Source organism: Eurosta solidaginis, chromosome 1 (genome assembly GCF_040869045.1).
Source record: "Eurosta solidaginis isolate ZX-2024a chromosome 1, ASM4086904v1, whole genome shotgun sequence".
Lineage (NCBI taxonomy): Eukaryota > Metazoa > Arthropoda > Insecta > Diptera > Tephritidae > Eurosta > Eurosta solidaginis.
In genome coordinates, this window is record NC_090319.1 from 367,167,419 (window position 1) to 367,190,454 (window position 23,036).

Here is a 23,036-nt window from a genome sequence, read left to right on the forward strand (position 1 = left end):
TTCTAAGTCCGATTCTTGTTTTTAAATCCGGATTCTTATTTTTTTAGGGCAAATAAAAGTCCGGCACTATAACTATGGAACAGCTCATCCAAATGAAACGAATTTTTTACCAATAGATTCTTCTGAATTTCTACATTGGAAACCTATATGACCATTTGAAAGTTTTTTGTCATAGAAAAACTAAAACCAATTCTCAACTATTCTAAACTTGCAACTATTTTTCGCCATAAAGTTTGATCCAATTGAGATTTAGCCTTGAAAGTTCATACATCGCTTTCTGTTGATTCAAAGAAGAGAATTCTGTATGATAAAAATTCTTCTCATTGGGATGAGCCGCTCCATAGTTATAGGGCCGGACTTCTATTCTGTCCTTTAAAAATTATTGTCCGAATTTAACTCTTATTTTTAAACTTACCAAATAAAAGTCCGAATTTAATAATTTCTTTCGTACTAAAAAATGAAAAGTCCGAAAATAATTATTTCTGGAGGACTTTTATTATAAAATTAAAAACATATTTGGTCCCATACTGTGGAAATTAATGCTGGATAAATTGTTTCGCAGATACTCGCTCGGTTACATTCTCGCGTCGGATCAAATCGAGGGACAGTTTGGCTGGGAACTCGCCAGTTGTACTATGAGGACCATTTTGTACTACCTCAAAAACTCACTTAGGGTTTGTCTTAACGTCCTGTTGTTGTTGTTGCTGTTGTAGCGATAAAGACACTCCCCGAGGGTTTTAAGGAGTGTTATCGATGTTGACCATTAAGGTACTAGCCCGACCATTTCGGGAACGATTTAATATAACCACATTGAACCTTCTAGGCTATCTTGGCCGTGGTATACAATGAAATGGAATGTTCGCAATTGAACTAGACAGATGTCACGAATTTATTGCTTTGGCTGCGTAGAGTGGCCTGCTCGGGCGTCAGTTATATCATCAAATTTTGGTAGTGCGTGTGGTGCCATTTACCATGGGACACAGTAAAGTGGAATATTTGCAAAATGCGTAGCGTGCAGTTACAGACGTATTTTGATGATTGTTGTTGGCGTCGCAGTGGTGTGATGATAGCGTGCTCCGCCTGGATTAAATAAAGAGACAAAAAAATGGGTCTTGCGGTAAATGAGGACAACTGATAGTACTTGTCATCCACGATAGAATCGGTGCATTCGCGCCTTGGCAGCCAAGTCACCGTTGAAGGGTATAAATGCGAGGCAATGAAGAACTTTGTATATCTTACCAACAAGTGCTACTTTGGACTGATTAGGCATTTGCAAAGTGAAGTTCTCTCCCGACAAACAAAACTCACGCTCTATAAGTTGCTCATCACACCTGTCCTGAATGCTTAGAATCATGGACGGCGTCGACAGAAGATGAGAGGGCTCCTGGAGTGTTCGAGAGAAGATTTATGGCGAATATAGAAGGAGGTATAATAAGGAGCGCTATGAACTTAACGCAGATATGGATTTAGTGAAGCGAGTAAAAGCCCAAAAGCTTCGCTGGCGAATGGATGAAGATGCTCCGGCCATCAAAGGATTTCAGTCGACGTCGCAGTTTTGAAGCAGGGGAAGTGGAAGACCTCCACTGAGATGCGAGAGGCAGGTGGAGGAAGACTTGACCTCCCTTGGTTCTCCCAAATGGCGCCTTTTATCACGAAACAGCGATAGCTAGCGTGACTTGTTACGCAAAGGCCAAAGTCACTTATGTTATTAAGCGCATAAATAAATAATAAATGAATGATATTTGAGTGATGCCACAATTCCTCTATTGCAATGTGTGTTTTATTAAAAATTATTATCATCGGTCATTAAAAGAACTTGATGTTGGTTGCGTGAAGATGGGTCTGACGCGATAGAGAGAGGTTGCTCGGGCGCCAGTTAGAGAATGATTTCGCTGAGATAAAACGTTTTAAACAAAATATCAATGTGTTTTAGTTAGGAAGTCGATATACATATAGCCTTACAGCTGATTGCGAAATTCGCCAACAATTTATTGCAAAATTTGGCAACCCTTTGAATAGGTACCACTTTAAATAGGTATAAAGTTATATGTGAAAGCATATACATATTTACATATCTAGCTAAAATGACTCACTGAACTTTTAGCAGCTCTAACCTCAAACATACATACATACATGTGTATGCATCTATCTATATAAACCAACACAGGAGTACACGTGCGCATGATCATTGCCTTTGAAGTCAGAGAAATGAAGTTATAACCTGTTGCTATTGCTTGTGAGTGCCTTGGTCGCGCATTGTTCTCGCATAAAGTCAATGAGTTATGTACATATCATTAATTGGCATAGCTGAAGCTGAATGACGGAACAGCAAGTTTCAACTGAGCATCGTTATACCTGCTGAATTGCGAAGACAAACAGTCGCTCTTTGAAAACCCCAAACCTAAACCGATATCTACAATATGTCCAAAATAAACAAAAGAAGTAAAAAAGCATACATGCATACATAATGAATAAAAAAAGATGTAAAACAACAACAAGTATGCATTCCAAGACTTTGAAATATGTACTATGTTTGCAAACCTTAAATGGGAACGTGATAAATTGCATGAGATAGCTGTAAGAACATTAATGCACATACATATAGAAAGAAGGTATATCAGTATATGATACACTGAATAGATACACAAACTAATATATATATATATATATATATATATATATATACGTATTTATGTGTAGGTGTATTGTGCCACCTCCTCACGCCATTGCTGCACATTTCAAGCTCGTTAGGAGTCATCATCAACAGCGAAAGCTTCACGCATGCGCAACTTCTCATCATCAACCGTCGTTATATATATTGTTTTTTTTTTTTTTGTCGTTTTGACCATCATCTTCTTACCACGATCGGTCCAACAAATTTAAAAAACTTCGTCGTGCATGCCGTTGTTCTTCATTGTCGTTGCTACCGCCACCTTCATTGCCATCATCATCATCATCGGCATTATTGGTCCGGTTGGGTTCCGTCTCTTTCTTTGCGTAAGCCAGGTAGACGGCGTAAGCGTAAAACAGCAGCACACTGTGTAGCACAACAGCGACAGCGAGCTTGCTTCTGCTGCTGCTGTATAATATACAAAAATTCATACATATATTAATATGTATGTATGTGTATATAAAATACATAAGTGCTTAAGTAGCAGTTGCTGATTGCGTTTTCGTTCCGCTTGAACGTTTTAAGGTAGTATTTGTTGGCCAACAACTTTACAGCAACAGCAATCGCCTGCCGATGATCTTACCAAAACCGATCTACACCGAAATATTTTGGAATGTCGCCTGCTCGCTCTATCGTGCTATTATCGTGTTTGAGTTTGAATGTTGATCGCTTTTAATGGTGATTTACTTCGAAATGAATGTGACGTGTCGTTGTCAAATCGTTGCTGGTTACTTTGTAATGAACTTGAGTGTGTAGGGGTCACATATTCTCATTTATCTAACTGTAACAGATTTTGTAATTTGAGACTTTTTTCTTGCTTAGTCAGCTTGGGAGATCAAGTCTTCTTCAGTCTGTCTCTGCCAACTATGTCTGCCTTCAAATACAGGTGTCAATAGAAATACTTTCTTCCATTTGAATAAAAAACCTAGCCAGCGAGACTTTTGACCCTTTATCCGCATGACTCATAGACTTAATATCATTGGTCAAGATCAATATACTTAAACTTATAACGTTTAAAATATTCAGAAAGTAAATATTCCCAGTGGGCTTGAGAACCTCCGCCTATTATTTTTCGAAACAACATAGTCCTTACCTTGTTTTCTGTCTGTGTGCTTGATTTCTTCCAAATACGTTCTGGCATGATTCAATTACAAAGACGATAAAAAAGTAGGTAGTTAAAAAGCAACTATTCCCAGAGGGTGTCCCACGCCCCACGCTCTTTAAAAAATATATCCCGTGAATCCTTGAGTGTCAGTTTTCTGTTGAAACAGTTTTGGCATGATTGAGTCACGAAGATTAACATTTGGACATTCAATCATCTACGCCTGAGTCGAGTATCGCCCTGTCTCGACTGTCAGCTCGAATCTTCAAATGTATTGAATGTATGCTTATGGGTAACCGGTCAATAAAGACCTCACATATACTGAATGTGTCCATGGTGTTACCAGAAATTGTTTGACGACGAAACGAAAAAATCCCAATTAATCACCAGGACTTGTTATAGAATAACTGCTATGCCTAGAGATCTGGCCACGCAGAACACGAGCACAAAACATGCTCAACTGTTTCTTCGTGCAGCTCGCACTTCCTACATCTTATATGACTGACGAGACCTGACTTATAAGCATGTGACCCTAAAAGGCAGTGTCCAGCTAGTATGCCCATCATGAGCCTTAAGTCTTGTCTCTTTAGAGATATGAGCAACTTTGTGAGTCTAACGTCGTAGGATTTGCACTTGGTACTAGACATTTTGCAGCTCCGTGCTTCTGACTATGCCTTTCCTACTTGATGGATCATATGCAACTCCTGTCTCCTTTTGATTTCGCCCAAATGTATTGGGACGTCTACCGTCGATTCATCCAACTGCCAACTCATCGGCTTTTTCGTTATCTTGTTTTCGCTTATGACCGGGAAGCCTTTGCATTCCAGGATACTTCTTGATGAAGTACTGTTTGAGATTATTGCCTTGATTATCGCCCGGCTATCAATATACAAGTTGGCACCCAACAGTAATTATGCAAACAGCAACAATAACAACAGCGTATCATAACAACAGCACAAGTAAGCCAGACGCTGAATCAGCAAGTGAACACCAAGCTGCTATCATTCCCACAGCAATGCGAAACTCGATTCTAATAATGAAAGCCGAGCATACCAGCAAACGGCAAATGCCAAGTCAACATTATCACGTGCAGCAGCGTCGCGATTAGGGAAGTAGAGATAGGCTTCCAGGTGCAGTCTCCGAGAAGTTGTAAGTTAGTCATAGTTGCTCATCTAACTGGCACTGACCTGTGTCGGAAATAAAATTGAAATATCAAAGTTAAAAACGTATTTCAATAATTTACATATTGACACGACTGCAGCTTATACACGCTTCCTCCACAATTTCTGCTGCTGTCTGCGCGGCCACAAATTCCACCTGAAAGACACTGCAGTGAACTAGCAGCCTGTAGGATCTACTTATTTCTGGATCGACACAGTAAACAGTAGACCCGACCCCTTCCCGTTAATTTCTAACCATCGGTATACCTGTGTATAGTATGTTCTACCGTTTCCGCACACTTGTGCAAATCCCACGCCGCTATTGTGGCCCCTAGATCCCTTTGGAAGCTCATGCGCGGGGCTATGTAGTCCGTTCGCTCTATATTTAATGGCGCTGTACTTCTGTGGCCTTACGGCCTGCACTCAAGCTGCCCGATGCCTTAAGCCTTGTTGCAGTTGCCAGCGCTATATTTTTGGCTATTAGGTCTGCAGGCGGTATGTGCAGAATGGCATGCAATGCTGCTGCCGGGATAGTATTCCGCGCCCCGGTTATGCTACTCATTGATATTCAGCATACCGCCTCAAGTTATTTTGTAAACGCACTTTTTTGTGCGAGTTTGGGCGATAGGCCTCACATGCAACCTAGCTAATAAGGTGTTTTTGAAAAAATTTCAAAATAAGGCGTTCATCAATCGAATTCCGATATAGAGCGTTTTTAAAACAAATTTTAAAATATGGCGTTTTTTAAAAGTTTGGTCAAATATAACGATTTTATAACGGCAGCCAATATAGGGTGATATGCCATTCAGCAGTCCATAACTATTTTGGCAAGATTTTGGAATACATAGTTTTCATTAAGACTTATCCATTTTAGGTAAATAAGCCATAAGGCTTTTTGTTGAAATTTTATATTTAGAATAACATCGCTCAGAAAAGTTGGCCTTAAATCTAATAATCTCCGTAAATAGAATTTCATTAATTTAATTAAATTTTGATTTATATATTCGCAGAAAACTTGGCTTGGATCAAGTACCACGTATCGGGCCGTTAGCTGTCGATCCGCACAACATTGGAATCGTTGGTCTGTATAATGTGCATGTGACCAGCGCAGACAATGCCAAAGCCTCATCGGTAAGATAAGTTTTAGGAAGTATTAATTAATAATTGCATTCATTAAGAAATTTAATCTAAATACAACTTAATTATTTGCGTCGCTCTTTTTTCAGAGTCGCGGTACCTTACGCCGCAAAGTTCAACGTAAAATCCTCACACATCATTTATATTTTTGTATGCGTGATTTTGGTCATCGTATCGGTGGCGATGATGCTGAGGTATATTTCTTCCTTTATGATGCGAATCCAGCGCGAATGCGTGCATTATCGGAACGTTTTATGGTTAAAATCTCAAAAGATGGTTTCTCAAATTATATAGAAAAGTTACATAGTAATTGTACGGTATTTACAGATTTAGGTAAGTTTATTTTAACACTTATATATTGTGGCGAATTTTAGCATCACTAAGCTGTTAGTAAATAAAGATACAACAACAAAAACATTAAAGCAAGCTACACTTGTGTACATGAACACATCAATTATCATTTATACGCATACATATAAGGCGACGAAGAGATATCTCACACACACACATGTAGTCATCAGCCGAAGTAGTTACTCACACATATACACGCATTTGGCTATAAACAACAAATATACATGTATATGACCTTAGGAGAAATGGGTGAACGAGGAAACCGAGAGTATAAAAGCAGCACAAGCTGAGTAATAACTAATCAGTTTGATTTAAACACGCTTTTTTGAAGTACGTGATATTGAAGTATAATTGGGGATTGCCATGAAATCCCCAAAAAAAAATACCCAAACACAAAATCCCCAAATTCAAAATCCCCAAACACAAAATCTCAGTGCTATGATAAACATCATGACCGTGTAAAAAATAGCAATATCTCTTTCCTCTTTCATTCATATTTATGTATGTATAACTATATATTCACGTTTTGGCAATACATATTTTTACTTATCCATATATAGGACTGCTAGTCGCTCTAATTCGAACAAGCTAACAGAAGCGTGTACTACGCAGAAGGACATCACCCTGGCGGTAGCCACGGTTATGCCACACACCCGGACTTGGCATGGCGTAGCGAAGGGTTATTTTTTATAAGCGGGGCCGAAGGCGATTTTAAACCTAATTTGAATTTATTTCACACATAAAATGTGGATTTTGTGTTGGGGACTATGAGTTTGAGGTTTTTGATATTGGGGATTTTGATTTGAGGTTTTTGTTTTGGGGATTTTGATTTTGGGGATAACGTGGTAGACCCGTATAATTGTACTACTCCCAAAGTAGACTAAATAAAGACCATATTGCAATACTGAATACTGGAGTTATTTAGTCGACAGTTTAGCAATACGAACGTTAGCAGAAGGTGCAAAATAACCAGGATTTCCCTAGAATTCGTTACAATATGTACATATAAAAGAAAATGTATGGCACATATGCAACTCCTGTTTTTCTCTTCTTTTCAGGTGCTGTGGATTTGAATGAAGACTTACATTTAGTGGCTGTGGTAATGCGCGTGGGCAAAATCCTTCCTTCGGAAACGGGCAAAAAAATTGAAAAGAATAATAGCCTTTGTTGTGCGAATGCCATTTATCGCAGACCTTTTGGTGTAGGTGTTTTACCGCTTAACAATATTACACACTATGACAGCAGCGTAGAATCAGAGGAGAAGGAATTTAATTTTAAGGTATGTTTTAATAATATCGCAGCATGCTTCAGTGATTGATTTGGTGCGTTTCGAAAGGAAGTCTTAAATATTTCCGTTCAACCTAAACCCTATGTTCCAGAAGATATATGGTCATTTCCTTTAGGCCAATAGCGGATAACGAAGGAAATTAAAATAAATAAATAAAATAAATGCAAGGGGCGATAACCTCCGAAGAGATTTTAGGCCGAGCTTCTCTTCCGATTTGCGTCGTGCTCCTTTTTGACTTTTCCTACAAATCAGCGGAATGGGACTTACATGTCTTACGCCGACTCCGAACGAAATCTGCAAGGCAGATGAATTTTCGCTGAAAATATTTTCATGGCAGAAATTCAATCGGAAAATACACCCGAGGGAAGACTTCGCTTGAAAAAACTTGTTTATACTCAGCGTGATTTGCACACAGAGTATATTAACTTTGGGTAACATAACGGTTAGTTGTACAGGTATAAAGGAATCGAGTTTGATATAGAAATATAACAAAATCATCAGTATCGAAAAAAAATTGATTAAGCCATGTCCGTCTGCCCGCCCGTCTGGCCGTCCATTAACACGATAACTTTAACAAATATTGAGATATCTTCACCAAATTCGGTATACGGGCTTATCTGGATCAAGAATAGATTGGTATTGAAAATGAGTGAAATCGGATGATAACCACGCCCATTTTTTTATATATATATAACGTTTTGACAAACACAAAAAATCTGATTATTTAGTAAACAATAAACCTATAATGTTGAAATTTGATGTGTGGACTGATATTGAGACTCCTAATGCAAATTTCAAAACATTTTTGAAAATGTGAGTGGCACCACCCACTTGTGATAAAATCAATTTTACAAATATTATTAATCATAAATCAAAAACCGTTAAACCTCTCATAACAAACTGCAGCAGAGAGCTTGCCTTTACTATAAGGAATGTTTCGAAGAAAAATTTACAAAATCGGTTAAGGACCACGCCCACTTTTATATAAAAGATTTTTAAAGGAGTCATGGACGAATAAAATAAGCTATATCTTTGCTAAAAGAAATAGGAAAAAATTTAAATTTTTGAAAATGGGCGGGCGTGGCACCGCCCCTTTTATGACTAAACAATTTTCTATGTTTCGGGAGCTATAACTCGAAGAAAAATTACCGAATCGTGATAGCAGGAAATATTTCTAAAAAAATGGACGGGATCGGTTAAAGACTACGCCTACTTTTATATAAAAGAAGTTTAAAAGCGTCGTAGACTAGAATAATAAGCTATATCTTTACTTATATTTAACTTGCTAAGTTTTATTGTAAGAGGAAATTGGGAGAAATTTTTTTTAAATGGGCTGTGCCACATGCTATGTAGAAAAGTTATTTATCTGAAATGAACTGTACAATTGAAGCTCACGCTGAGTATATAATATTCGGTTACACCCGAACTTAGACACCCTTACTTTTTTCTAATTGAAAATACTCGTTTCTAAGTTTTTGATGTTGCTTTGGCCAGGACTTGAAACTAGAATCTTCGATGTGATCGGCAGAGCAAGCTACAACCACACCACGGCTGCCACGAATGAAATGGAATAAGCTTTATGCAGATATGTGCTTATTGCAGAACACGAAAAACATGTGGTGGAAGACTTGCCCAGCCTTGCTGTTTCTGGTATGAGACGGCCAAAAACCGTCAACTAACACTGGAGAGTCCGCAAAGTTTATTTCGGTTTCAGGTCATGTGGTTTTCGGACTATTTCCAGGAAGTTATGATAACGGAACTCTTTTGGTATCACTACCGGATTAACTCGTATTCATTTTGGTATCACTACTTTGCTATCTATACAGATCATTTTAAGAATGTTTTCAGGATGATTTCTCGGGATTATATAAAAATCATTTGGAGAACACATCGGGATCAAAATACTACTACCTCCGGGTAATTTCGGGAATATTTTCTTTATCCGGACCATTTCGGTATAGTTTTGAGACGTTTTAGGACTGTGTTCATGACAGGTTTAGGGTAATTTCAGGATCAATTGTAGACCACCTCGGGATAATTCCGGAATTGTTTTCAGGACACTTTGGGAATGATTCCAGGCTAGTTTTCCGGATCAACTCCTGTCTACATATTTCTCGAGAATTGCTGGACTGTTTCAGGGTTTTTTTCGGAATGATCTCAGGGTTGCTTTCGGGTGCTGTTCTTGATTGTAAGCGGGGTCAGATAATTTCGGGGTTTATCCAGAATTCTGTTTCTCGATCATGTCGAGACTATTTAAGGGGAATTTCGCAATCTTACTATCTTTATTGCCACTTTACCATTTAAGCGGCTTTGGCCGTCCAACAAATCGCACCAGTCGTTTCTTCGCTGGGCTAACTCACACCAACTGATTTTACCACGGGAGTTTACATCGTTTTTCACCTGGTCCTGCCAGCGGAGTGGGGAGCGACCTCGTTCTCTTCTTTCGAACGCGTGTTCCAATGAGAATACGGCCAGAGCACTATCTTTCTTTCGCCAGCGTTGCAAACGTGGGACTAAGTTGATGTCTGCTCGTACAGCTCATCATTAAATTTTCTGCGAAAATCTTTCTAAGATTATTTCTCTCGAACACTCCTAGAGCCTCGTCAGATATTGTCAGAGACCGTGCTTTTTCACCATATTTTCATTTACGGGAAAGCTTTATGATAATTTCGGGACAATTTTAGCATAATTTAGGCATTGTTTTCGGCATTGTATGCCGGGTTATTTTTGTATCAATTTAATTTATAAATTCTTTCAAGATCACTTTGGAAAAATTTGTGACCATTTTATGCTCGGTACGAAGTCGTTTTCGTGACCTTTGTGGGACTATCACCGAAACATTTCGGTATTACTTTTAGAATCGTTTCGCAACTTTCTCCAGAAAATTTAGGAAAATTTCGGCGGGACCATTTTGATATCATACCGCGAACATTTCGGAATCATTTCGAGACTATTTTAAAATTTTGTCTGGATCTGATCCGGGACTATCTTCGTATCTTTTCGGGATTGCGTTATCTCTTAGGGATTATTTTGGGACCATCTCTTGCTTTCTTTCTAGGATCATTACGAGATTGTTTAAGGTATCATTTAGCGATTATTTTGATAATTTTGCGGACCAATTTCCGGGTTTCGCATTATCATTTTGAACTATTTTGGGATCGTTCCGGAACTGTTTCCGATTGTTTTGGGCAAATTAAAACTGAGGTGTGCGATACCCCTCGAAATCTAAAGAGTACTTAGTTGAAAACATCGATTTTTGAAACTCTGCTCCTTAATTCAATACAATTTTGCTAATTCAATACTCACCGATCTGTATAATCGATTCACCTACTCAACTACTAACTAAATGTATATGTCTGTCATATTCATTACCTTTTCTAATTTTCTTTCTTTGGTTTTTAGATATACCAATGCGAAGAAAAAGACTTTCATCAACTGCACGAATTAATTATTAAGAAATCAACTGGCAAATTTTCGCCAATAACCTCAGGCAATCAAAATACTCAAGGCATTGTAGTATCGCTTAAACTGCTGCATGGCGGCCTAGGGCAGGCGCGTCAAGAGCAACCGTTACTCTTTCAAGGCACGACAATCACACGAAAAATGGGTTTTCCCGATGTCATTATGCCCGGGGATGTACGCAACGACTTATTCATCACCTTGGAACGTGGCGAATTTGAACGAGGCGGTAAAAATACCGCCAAAAATATCCTAACCACCGTGGTTGTACTCGATACGGGTGGTAACATATTGACAGAATGTTTATGGGGTGCTTCCGGCATGGATTCACAAACCTATTATAAATCCATGATATTATACCATCACAATTCACCATGTTGGAATGAAATGATACGCTTAAGTGTGCCAATTGATAAATTTTCCACAGCGCATGTACGTTTCGAATTTCGACATTGTTCGACGCGTGAAAAATCGGATCCAAAACTTTTCGGTTTCAGTTTTGCACGTTTAATGGATCCAAGTGGCGCAACTCTCACCGACGGCCAGCACGAATTGTACGTTTATAAGTGTGAAGATCCAGCGAAATTACATACTGGTAATTATCTGAAATTACCAAGCAAACCAAAAGATCCACACGCCAAAGTGGATTGTAGTTCAATATATCATCGTAGCTCAAAAGAGGTATTCGTCATAAAATCGCTTTTATGTTCAACTAAACTCACGCAGAATGCTGATCTACTATCATTACTACAATGGCGCACAAATCCTGAAACTATACAAGATTCGCTTACGGGTGTATTGCGTCTAAACGATGAAGAGTTGGTTAAGTTTTTGCAAGATGTGCTAGATGCATTATTCGCCATGTTCTCGAATGAGGAAGGCAATAGTACGGAACATTCGGGTTTAGTATTTCATGTGCTCGTGAGCATATTTAGCGTTTTGCAAAGCAATAAATTTCAACATTTTCGTCCCGTTATGAATGCCTATATTGAAAATCATTTTGCTGCAGCGCTAGTTTATAAAGGACTAATTACATCTGTCGAACATATGGCAGTATTTATGACGAAAGCAGAACATCCAGACCCATTCCAGAAATGTTTTAGTTCATTGGAGTATATTTTCAAGTTACTTATACAATCGCGTAAACTGTTTGCACGTGCTACAGGTGGCCAATATGAAGATTCATTTAGGCGAGATTTGCATTCACTTTTTACAGCGCTTAACGGTATGCTGGCAGTGCCATCGTATGATGTTATTATACCAACACAAGAGGCGTTGCTGAACTCGACTGGTGTCGTGCTTGAACAATTGAAAGACACCCTACCAGCACCAGAATTGGGTATGTTGGCGCGGAATATGCTGGATGCCATACCAAGAGATGCACCCGTTCGCTTGATACAAGCGAAACTGAATGCTGTTAAGGATTTGGTTTCGGGCGAACTATTTCACGAAGATGGTAAGTTCAAAAATAGTAAACAATTAGTATAGTTAGTCGCAGTTTGGTGGCAAAGTTCACATTTGGTATCTTAAGTGTTAGGTGTTTATTAAAACTAACAGATGGAAAAGTCAACAGTCGAGTTTGAATTGTTGTTTTAACCGAAAAATTGTTCCCCGAAGGGCTAGGGGAGTGTTACGGGTGTGGACAATCCTTTGCCGGTCTTAATCAAAATAATAACATAGCGCGACATACCGCCGAAGGAATTAAGTTCGATTTCTTTTTTCTATTTGTGGTGTGCTTCCTTTTTAATTTAGTGAGCTCCATCAGGTAGCACCAATCGAGGCCGAACAAAGGAGAAGAGTGAAGTTAGAAGCAGAGAGATGGTAAGAAAAGCTCCGCACTTTACCGTACAGCATTAAGAACTGTCCAGACTTTCGTATCCAACCGACAGAGAAAGCAAGTGTTTGGGGATTCAAGGCGTTGATAAGCTCAATACAAAGCTTTATAGCTACAAAGCTTCCGCAACCCAATTGTCAACCACACCTTCGCTAGGGGAATCCTTTTTCAAATATGAATGTATCATACACATTTAGTAAGCGAGGCTCTGGCGACACCATGCTCTTAAGCCTAGAAGGTTTCATTTGGTCATATTATCCCTCTCCCGAGATAGTCGAACTAGTACCTTAATGTTGCTTTATTACCGGAACGTATCGGATCTATGTATATCTGGCAAAGGATTATCAACATCGATAACACTCCCCACAACAACAACTACAGCAAGCGTTTGGCAAGGGCATAAGAAGCCGAAGAATTGGCTGAAAGGCAGTTTGCTGACAAGAATTTTACCGCGATAGACCCTCGCAACTTCTAACGTTTAGTAAGGGCAAATGAAACCGTAGAATTAGGTTAAAGGTATTTTGCTGAAAGCCCCTTTAAGCTGCAGAAAGAACACAGTACGAGACCGCAAGGCAAGCAAGCAGCATCAACAAGTCATGTATGTCTAAAGATGTCGTTTCCTTAAAGAAGGAATCGACCAAATGCAGACCAACAATGAAGTTTACTTTTAAAAACAGTTGAAGAAGATTTGGACGAATTTTTCATGTAACTTCGCAAATCTTATCTCATCGCATTCCATATTTCAGATTCTCGCACTGTAGTGCTATCCGTCGCCTGTAAGCACCTACGCATGCATTTGGGACGGCGCGATGAATTGCGTCTTTGTGCTGAAATAATATCGGAAATCTTAAATCATCTTTACGATTTACAACGACAACAACGCGAAAAAGTAACAAACACTTTGCAGCACGATCTCGACTCGTTATGTAAAAATATACTCGGCATACTCATTAAAACAATTAGCATAATGATGGAAGGTGCACATGCTGTACTACCACAATTGGTCTCATGCCTACTTGGTCTACAACAATTATTAGACGAGACTCATTACAAACACTACTGGGATGAATTAAGTCCCAATAAAGATCCACGCGATTTAAAAGAGTTCCTAAGCAAATCACTGCTTGTTTTCGAGGAACTACTCTCACAAGATTGGCAGGTATTTCCTACTGATTGGCTAATTATGAAGTTAGCCTGCAACGATGTGCTACGTAAGGCATTGGAAGAATTTGCAAAACCATTGGTATATCGTTTTCTTGGTCCACAAACATTTGATTCACCACTCTGGTGGGCTTACTTTAGTTTGGCTGTAACATTCTTGACGCAACCATCACTTCAACTTGAAAAATATCGCGAACCCAAACGTAGAAAGATTTTAAATACACATGGTGATATGCGCGTTTTAATGGGCTTTCAAATACTGAGCATGTGGTCACAATTGGGTGAACAGAAATTACATTTTATACCATCAATGGTGGGTCCATTCCTAGAAGTAACACTTGTGCCAGAGCCAGCGTTGAGAAAGGCTACATTAACGGTATTCTACGATATGATGCAGTGCGAGCAGGTAAGACATTTTCAAATATATCATAATTTATCTTTTTAATTTCAATTTTTTTTTTTTGCGCTTAGTGTGCACGCGGTTCGTTCCGTTTGGTGGAGAGTGAACTAATCGATAAATTGGACTTGCTTATCAGCGAAAACAAGGGCGATGACGAATACCGCGAGCTCTTCAGCACAATGTAAGTTTTCTAATGCAAAAATATGGTTACTTCTGCAATTGATTTATTGTACCATAGGCTGGAGTAAAAACTGTTCCGGTTTTCGAATACTAGCAAATCTTTGGAATTTAATTTGATATGCAATTCTTTTTTTCGCGAATCGAAATGTTTCTATTTACATAAGTGCGAGTAGCATCGATGAAGTAAACTAAAAGTGTTAATGCGGTCACTCGAACGCGATTTCCCTTCGATGAGATTTAGGCTCAGCTTGTCCCGCAATTTGCCGTTCTTCGTTTAGTTTTTCCAACAAATTGGCGTGACCGGACCTACATCACCCAGCGGGTTAGGGGGTCAGAATATACCCGCGGTAGGTATGCCTGTCGTAAGAGGCGACTAAAATACCTTCATGGAACTTGGGGCGGGGTGGGAGGGATGGCCTGAAGGTTTAATGTGGCCACATAAATCGTTCCTGAGATGGTCGGGCTAGCACCTTAATGGTGCTGTGTTACCGGAGCGTAAAGGACCATCACATCGATAACACTCCCCAAAGCATTCGGGGAGCAACCTTATCGTTACAACAACAACAACAACAACGGGACCTACATGTTTTATGCCGACTCAGAACGGCAGCTGCAAGCCAGTTGTGTTTCATGGCAGAAATACAGTGTACGTACAGTGTTTGCCAAACCACTACCAAAGGGCAGCTTTTTTCTAATTGGAAAAACATTTTCTAAATTTTTGAAACCACGGCGGAAAAATCTCGAAATTGTTCCGGAATTATCACGAAAATAATGCCAAAATGATCCGGAGATAGTACCAAAATAATCCCGAAAAAATCCCCGTGGCTGTCGCGAAATGATTACGAAATATTCTCAAAGTTATCTCAAAAAGCTTCGAAATTACCACAAGATAGTCCCGAATTAGTATAGAAGTTAACCCGAAATAGCTTTATAATTAATTCAAAATGATAATGAAAACAACTTCGATTCTATCTTAAATTAACCTTAAATAGTTCCGAAGTCATCCCTAAAAGGTGCTGAAACTACGCGATTTTGAAGAATGCATCAACGGAACTATGTGTAAGAAGGGTTATAGGCACAATTTTCACCCCAGCCTATGGTCCTATATTGAAATTTGAGGAGTTCCTTATTAAAACAAGATAAGTGCATTTGAATGTTTTCTCGAATTATAAAGAATCAAATATTTACAATAGTTTGTTAAAAGTAAAATGATAATCGGTCTAACTTGGTAAAAATTTAAAATTTGGATTTGTGCTAAGGCAACATTTTCTCTCGAAGCTCTTCGATTCTAATTATTGCGTTTTAATATCAAACTCATCAATTTATGGATACCAATAAAATATTTCTGTGTGTGTGCTTATATTTTCCTTTTTATCACATTTTTTTCATACACCACGCATATATGTATGTTTGTATGTATTTGTAAATATGTAAACTTATCCAAAATTTGTACTAATTGTTATATCATGCTAAATATCTGTTCATCGCCTCTTAAAAACATAAATACATATTAAATGTGCATACAATTTTAAAAAAAATCTGAAAAATGCTATCAACTAAACAAAGGGAACATCTGAGCTTAGTGTAAGTGAAATACATTTTGAAATCAAATGCTATCATCAAACTTTTGCGTTATTGTATTCTTTTTATACTCAGCTGAGCAGAGCTCACAGATTATATTAATTTTGTTCGCATAACGGTACCGTGTAACGACATAAACTAATCGAGATAGATATAGACTTTTATATATCAAAATGATCTGGGCGAAAAACGAAATTCATTAAGTCATGTCCGCCCGTCTGTCCGTAAACACGATAACTTGAGTAAATTTTGAGGTATCTATAACCACGTCCACTTTTTCGATATCGAAAATTTCGAAAAACCGAAAAAGTGCGATAATTCATTACCAAAGACAGAGCGATCGATGAAACTTGGTAGGTGGGTTGACCTTATGACGCAAAATAGAAAATTAGTAAAATTTTGAACAATGGTAATTTAAAAGTTTTGCAAGCTGTAATTTGGCAGTCGTTGAAGATATCATGATGAAATTTGGCAGGAATATGCGTGCTAAATAAAAATTATCAAAATCGTGTGACGAACACACCCACTTTTTAAAAAAAAATTTTAAAAGTCAAATTTTAACAAAAAATTTAATATTTTTACAGTATATAAGTAAATTATGTCAACATTCAACTCCAGTAATGATATGGTGCAAAAAAATACAAAAATAAAAGAAAGTTTCAAAATGGGCGTGGCTCCGCCCTTATTCATTTAATTTGTCTAGAATACTTTTAATGCCACAAGTCGAACAAAAATTTACCAATCCATGTGATATGATGATACTGTTTTCTGTGAAAATGGGCGAAATCGGTTGAAACCACGCCCAGTTTTTATACACAGTCGACCGTCTGTCCTTCCGCTCGGCCGTTAACACAATAACTTGAACAAAAATCGATATATCTTTACTAAACTAAGTTCACGTACTTATCTGAACTCACTTTATCTTGGTATTAAAAATGGGCGGAAATCGACTATGACCACGCCCACTTTTTCGATATCGAAAATTTCGAAAAATGAAAAAATTCCATAATTCTATACCAAATACGAAAAGAGGGATGAAACATGGTGATTGGATTGGTTTTTTGACGCAAAGTATACATAACTTTAGAAAAAACTTTGTAAAATGGGTGTTAGACCTACCATATTAAGTAGAAGAAAATGAAAAAGTTCTGCAGGGCGAAATCAAAAGCCCTTGGAATCATGGCAGGAATAATGTTCGTGGTATTACATATATAAATAAATTAGCGGCACCCGACTGATGATGATCTGTGTCACCCTGGTTCACATTTTGGTCGATATCTCGAAAACGCCTTCACATATACAACTAAGGGGCCACTCCCTTTAAAAACCCTCATTAATACCTTTAATTTTGTATCCATATCGTACAAACACATTCTAGAGTCAGCCCTGGTCCACCTTTATGGCGATATCTCGAAAAGGCGTCCACCTATAGAACTATTACCCACTCCCTTTTAAAATACTCTTTAATACGTTCCATTTGATACCCATGTCATACAAACACATTCCAGGGTTACCCTAGCTTCATTTTCCTACATGGTGATTTTCCCTTATTTTGTCTCTAAAGCGCTCTGCTGAGTATGTAATGTTCGGTTTCACCCGAACTTAGCCTTCCTTACTTGTTTTATTTGCTATCATTTCATTTTAATATTCCAATCACATAGTAGCTATGAAATCACAATATGGGGGTTCGCTTTGCTTGCAAACAATGTACGGAATGTATGAATTGCACGGATTGCAAAGTCTAACAGCAAAAAACACGTAAATAATCATATGAAATCAGTGCAACGAATGGCAGGAAATGAAAATCAACCCTGCTGCAATGGTATTTCTCTCATTTATCTCAAGAAAATATTGAGCAATTGTTTTTATAATTTTTCGTTGTATTTTGGTATTTTATGTGCCAATTTTTTGACGCTTTGTACTGTTGCGTGCTATATCTTCGCAATCTGTTGCTCTCGTAGTCTTGCATACTTTGGCGTATGATATAAGCAATCCGTACACTTGCAAGACAAAGCGAATACTCCTAAAATGTATCCGGTATAATTATTTCTTTATCTTCTAGATAGCTTTTAAAGTTTTATCTTATTTCGTACAACATCGCTGTTAGTCGAGCAATTAATTGTAGAATACTTGTAGTGAAGCGCGGCTTTATTTTTCGAAAATATTTGATTTTATGTATGTTCAATTTAATTTTCCATGTATGTACTTTATATTATAATTTTTTATCACACCTTACTTAGCTTACTCGAAAAAGTGCAAACCGAGAATCCTAACTGGAAGGACGCTGGTACTGCGTTCATAGCATCTGTGACACGTTTACTAGAACGGCTATTGGATTATCGCAGTGTGATGCAAGGCGAAGAGAATCGTGATAAGCGAATGTCTTGTACTGTTAATTTACTGAATTTCTATAAGAATGAAATAAATCGCAAGGAAATGTATTTGAGGTGAGTATAAAAATATTTAAAATCCCGGCGGATGCGCATTCATTATTTTCCCCAACATTTGGCCTAAAGGCTAGCAAGCAATTTATTCGAAATAACTTTTAGTATTTTACTTAATAATTTGTTCAGGGAGAAGAATGAGTGGTGCTGAGGTATTGGCTGCGAAAATTCTATTTGTATGGGAAGTGCCACGTCCCTTTCTCTTATCCCTCGTTTTTGGAGATGTTACAAATACTCTAGCATGAAAACTTCCAGAGATGTGCAATATAAAGATGCATTTAGTATGAATCTGTGACACTCCGCGAGATCATTATATTTTTAAGGGTTTCTCGAAATTGGTAAAAACCGAAGATCCATATCTTTATTACTTGTTCAGTTATGAACCGCCAAAGTCGACAGAAATTGTATCGTATACAAGCGATCATGCGAAATAATCTAATATACCTACCCCAGCGGGTTAAGGGGCTTAGAATATACCAGCAGCAGGTATGCCTGTAGAGGCAACTAAAATACCAAATTTATTCAAGGGGTTGTGTAGCGCAACCCTTTGAAGGGGTTGCCAGCGCAAAAATAGCTTCTCTAACCCAATTGTCAACCTCACCTATCCGTGGCGAATCCTGTTTCTTTAACAGCCGAGGATCTGGCGACCCCAAGTTCCTTATGGATCTAGGGGGTGGGAGGGCGGTATGGCCTAGAAGGTTTCTTGTGGTCATACCAAATCGTTCCCGAGATGGTCGCGCTAGTACCTCAATGGAGCTTGTTACCGGAACGTGCCGGATCTGCATCCGGAAAAGGACCATCAATATCGATAACACCCCCCAAGGCCTTCGGGGAGTGTTCTTATCGCTACAACAACAACATAATATACCTGCTCGCTGTGTAAAATCAACAACATTCGAGTTAGGGACCTCTTCTCGCGAAGCGTCATATATATAAAAATGAATTCCAGCCCATGACCATCTTTGGAAAGTTTTTCCTATTTAGCGTACCACTCGACTGCTGAATGGAATATTCTATCCTGGAAGCGTTTTGAAAACGCCAGATTCCAACAAACTTTTGAAAATTTTCAATTTTAATTTGAATAATTTAATAGAGATAAGGTTATGTTCCGCTCAGGTATCGATATATGCATTAGACTGGGTCAATTTATTAACCGATATCGCGCCATCGATTTTTCGATAGGATTTGGGCTCAGGAAAAAAAAGTTCCACTAAGCATATCCAAAAAATTAATTTTCGAGCCTGCGAAAAAAAATGGCGAAAGGGTACATTTTTCGACCAAAACACTCCCCAACCCCAAATTGTTATCGCCAACGATTTTACAACAGTTTTTTGAAAAAAATTATTTTTTGGGTTTTGGAGAGTGTTTTGATCGAAAAATTGACCCTTTCGCCATTTTTTTCGCAGGCTCGAAAATTATTTTTTTGGGTACGCGTATAGAAAATTTTTTTCCTGAGCCCAAATCCTGTCGAAAAATTGATGGCGCGATATCGGTTAACTTTCGTCCATACAAATCGACCCAGGTTAATATACATACATTTCAAATTTCAAAAACCGCCTATACCAATCTTTTGTTGTCTCACGGGTGGCCCAAAAATATTGGTAAGAAGCGAAATAGTTCTACAAGGTAGAGGCGTAGAAAAAAATAAATAAGGGTTCGTAATACTTTTTTGATTTTATTAAACGTTCATTCCTTCCAGGTATATTTATAAATTACACGACTTGCACTTGCAAGCCGAAAACTATACTGAGGCTGGTTACACGCTAAAACTTTATGCGGACATGTTAAATTGGGATCGTCAATCACTTTGTTTCGCGCCAAATGAACATACTGGCCAGCCCGAATGGCAGCGAAAAGAGCGTCTTTATCATGAGGTAAACACCTTCATAATATTTTCAAGAAAAACGTGTATTATATATTCTAAATGTGCTTATAGATACTCAAATATTTTGACAAAGGCAAATGTTGGGAGAAAGGTATTCCATTATGCAAAGAACTGGCCGTACTTTATGAGACACGCCGCTTTGATTACAACAAACTTAGCGAAATATTGATACTTGAAGCAAAGTTCTTTCAAAACATTTTGACACAATTGCGCCCGGAGCCAGAATATTTTCGCGTTGGTTTTTATGGACTTGGTTTTCCACTTTTTGTGCGGGTAAGTTAATGTTTTTTTTTTTTTTAAGAACAATAAATTTCTTATGATTTAAAAAAAAAATTTTTTTTCATTATTATTATTATTATTATTACGAGCCGGACCCGTGCGCATCTTGCGCAACCAATATAAAAGTCTTTTATCAAATATCAACAAAAATCAGCTGTTCTATCAATCAATTAAAACTGACAGCTTGCGCTGCCATCTAGCGTATGATATCAACTGCCAGTAATGCAGTGCAAATATTCACAATAGTGCCATAGTGCAAATAGATTTCTTTGTGTGCTCACAATCATTTATTTTTAACAAATTATTTTAATAAAATATAGCTACACAAAAGCTCTACGACCAAAATTGCCCAAAGCTCGCTAATAGCCCGAATCTCCATCTTTACAACCAAAACTTTATTTATAGATTTTGATTCCAAATAAGAGCGAAAAAGGGACCCGTACATAAAATCATCAATTAGAAATAGTATATATTGTAACGAATTTTGGGAAATTCCGGTTTTTCCAAACCTACTAACGTTCGAATTGCTAAACTGTTGAATAAATAACTTCAATATTCAATAATGCAAAATGGTCTTTATTACACTACTTTGAAAGCACAATAACACTTATACTTCACAACCAATAGCGTGCTTAAATTAAAACTGATTACCGATTACTCAGCTTGCGCTGCTTATATACTATCCGTTGCTTCATTCGCAAATTTCTACTAAAGTCTAGACGTTTCGCCTTCTAGAATCTCTTGCTTGGCTACCAGCGATATGTATGTATATTTGTAGTTTATGCGTTTCTCATATTCATATGCGTGTGTATGTGTGAGCACTACTTCGGCCGATGACTACATGCGCTTGTGAGTATCTCTCCGTCGCCTTGTATGTACATACGTGCGTAAATGATGATTGTTTATGTACACAAGAGTGGCAGCTTCCTTTATTGTTGTTGTGCCTTCATTTAACAACCGCTTAGTGATGTTAGTATAACTTAGTGATGCTAATATTCGTTACAATATGATATAACAACCGGTATATTTTATTATTTCATTATTATTTTGCAGAACAAACAATTCGTATATCGCGGCTTAGAATATGAACGTATTGGTGCTTTCACTCAACGTCTACAAACCGAATTTCCAATAGCCCAGATTTTGGCCAATAACAGTCCTCCAGACAATTCGATTCTTACCGCTGCGGAGCAATACATACAAATTAGTAATGTACGTCCAGTAGGTGATGCGCAAGCATTGAAGACAGCAATGGTGCCGGTTCCAGAAAAAATAGCTAGATTTTATGAGGTGAGTTTTTATGCTTAAACTTATTTCCGTATCGAATAAGAAACAGCTTCAGAAGTGGAATCCTATTTAGTATTTCCTATTGTTTCTAAAGTGAAATGTCCTAATATTATTAAGGACGTTGAATTGGGTACTCTTTTATGTTATCTCATAACAACTCGTATATTTTATGTATCTCTGTTGTAAAACAACACTTCCCTCTGATAAGGTCGTTTTCAGAACCAAGATATATTGAAAATCGGACCGAACCATCGTAGACAAATTCTATGTAGAAGTTTTGACTATTTAACGTCTTATTTAAAAGGAGTAATAGTAATATGTAGGTCTAAGAAGTCCTTTCCAAAACCAAAATATATCGTATTTTGAACCATTATACCTAAATTCATTTTCATAAGTTTTGGTAACTCCCAGTTGTTACAATACTGCAGTTTTAACGCCCACGTTTAAACTTGCAGTTGGTATAACAGATCATTTCGAGTGTAATCGTTGTTACAACGGCACAAATGCAACATCGGATTAGCTGGAATTCACGAAATCACATACAATGTGTCTTAAAAGTGATTACTAACAAGAAAATGGTTGCCTTTTCATAGCAAGTTACGTCTGTCAGTCCGTATGGCCATAGCAGTATAGCGCCATCTAATATCGGGCAAATAGAATATATCGCACACTAACTACAAACGAGTCACAACTTAAAAATGTAAATGTTCAGGAGAGAAGAAAAACGGTTTATGTGAAAACGTCTGTAATGTTATACTGAAATCCAGTTTTACAAAGGAGACCTTCATTATAAAATGAATTGACGAAATATTGTTGT

At 37.8% G+C, this 23,036-nt stretch overlaps 1 protein-coding gene across 1 annotated transcript in view; it reads left to right on the forward strand.

Moving 5' to 3' along the window:
• The window catches only part of spg (dedicator of cytokinesis spg), a 469,383-nt gene that overhangs the window by 443,059 nt on the left and 3,288 nt on the right, over positions 1 to 23,036 (forward strand). The window contains exons 4-13 of the mRNA XM_067762913.1: positions 5,944 to 6,064; positions 6,160 to 6,403; positions 7,480 to 7,700; positions 11,112 to 12,624; positions 13,749 to 14,569; positions 14,635 to 14,744; positions 18,565 to 18,771; positions 20,468 to 20,642; positions 20,705 to 20,926; positions 21,986 to 22,222. Coding sequence (XP_067619014.1) covers positions 5,944 to 6,064; positions 6,160 to 6,403; positions 7,480 to 7,700; positions 11,112 to 12,624; positions 13,749 to 14,569; positions 14,635 to 14,744; positions 18,565 to 18,771; positions 20,468 to 20,642; positions 20,705 to 20,926; positions 21,986 to 22,222 — 3,871 coding nt within the window. The remainder of the gene's footprint in view (positions 1 to 5,943; positions 6,065 to 6,159; positions 6,404 to 7,479; positions 7,701 to 11,111; positions 12,625 to 13,748; positions 14,570 to 14,634; positions 14,745 to 18,564; positions 18,772 to 20,467; positions 20,643 to 20,704; positions 20,927 to 21,985; positions 22,223 to 23,036) is intronic.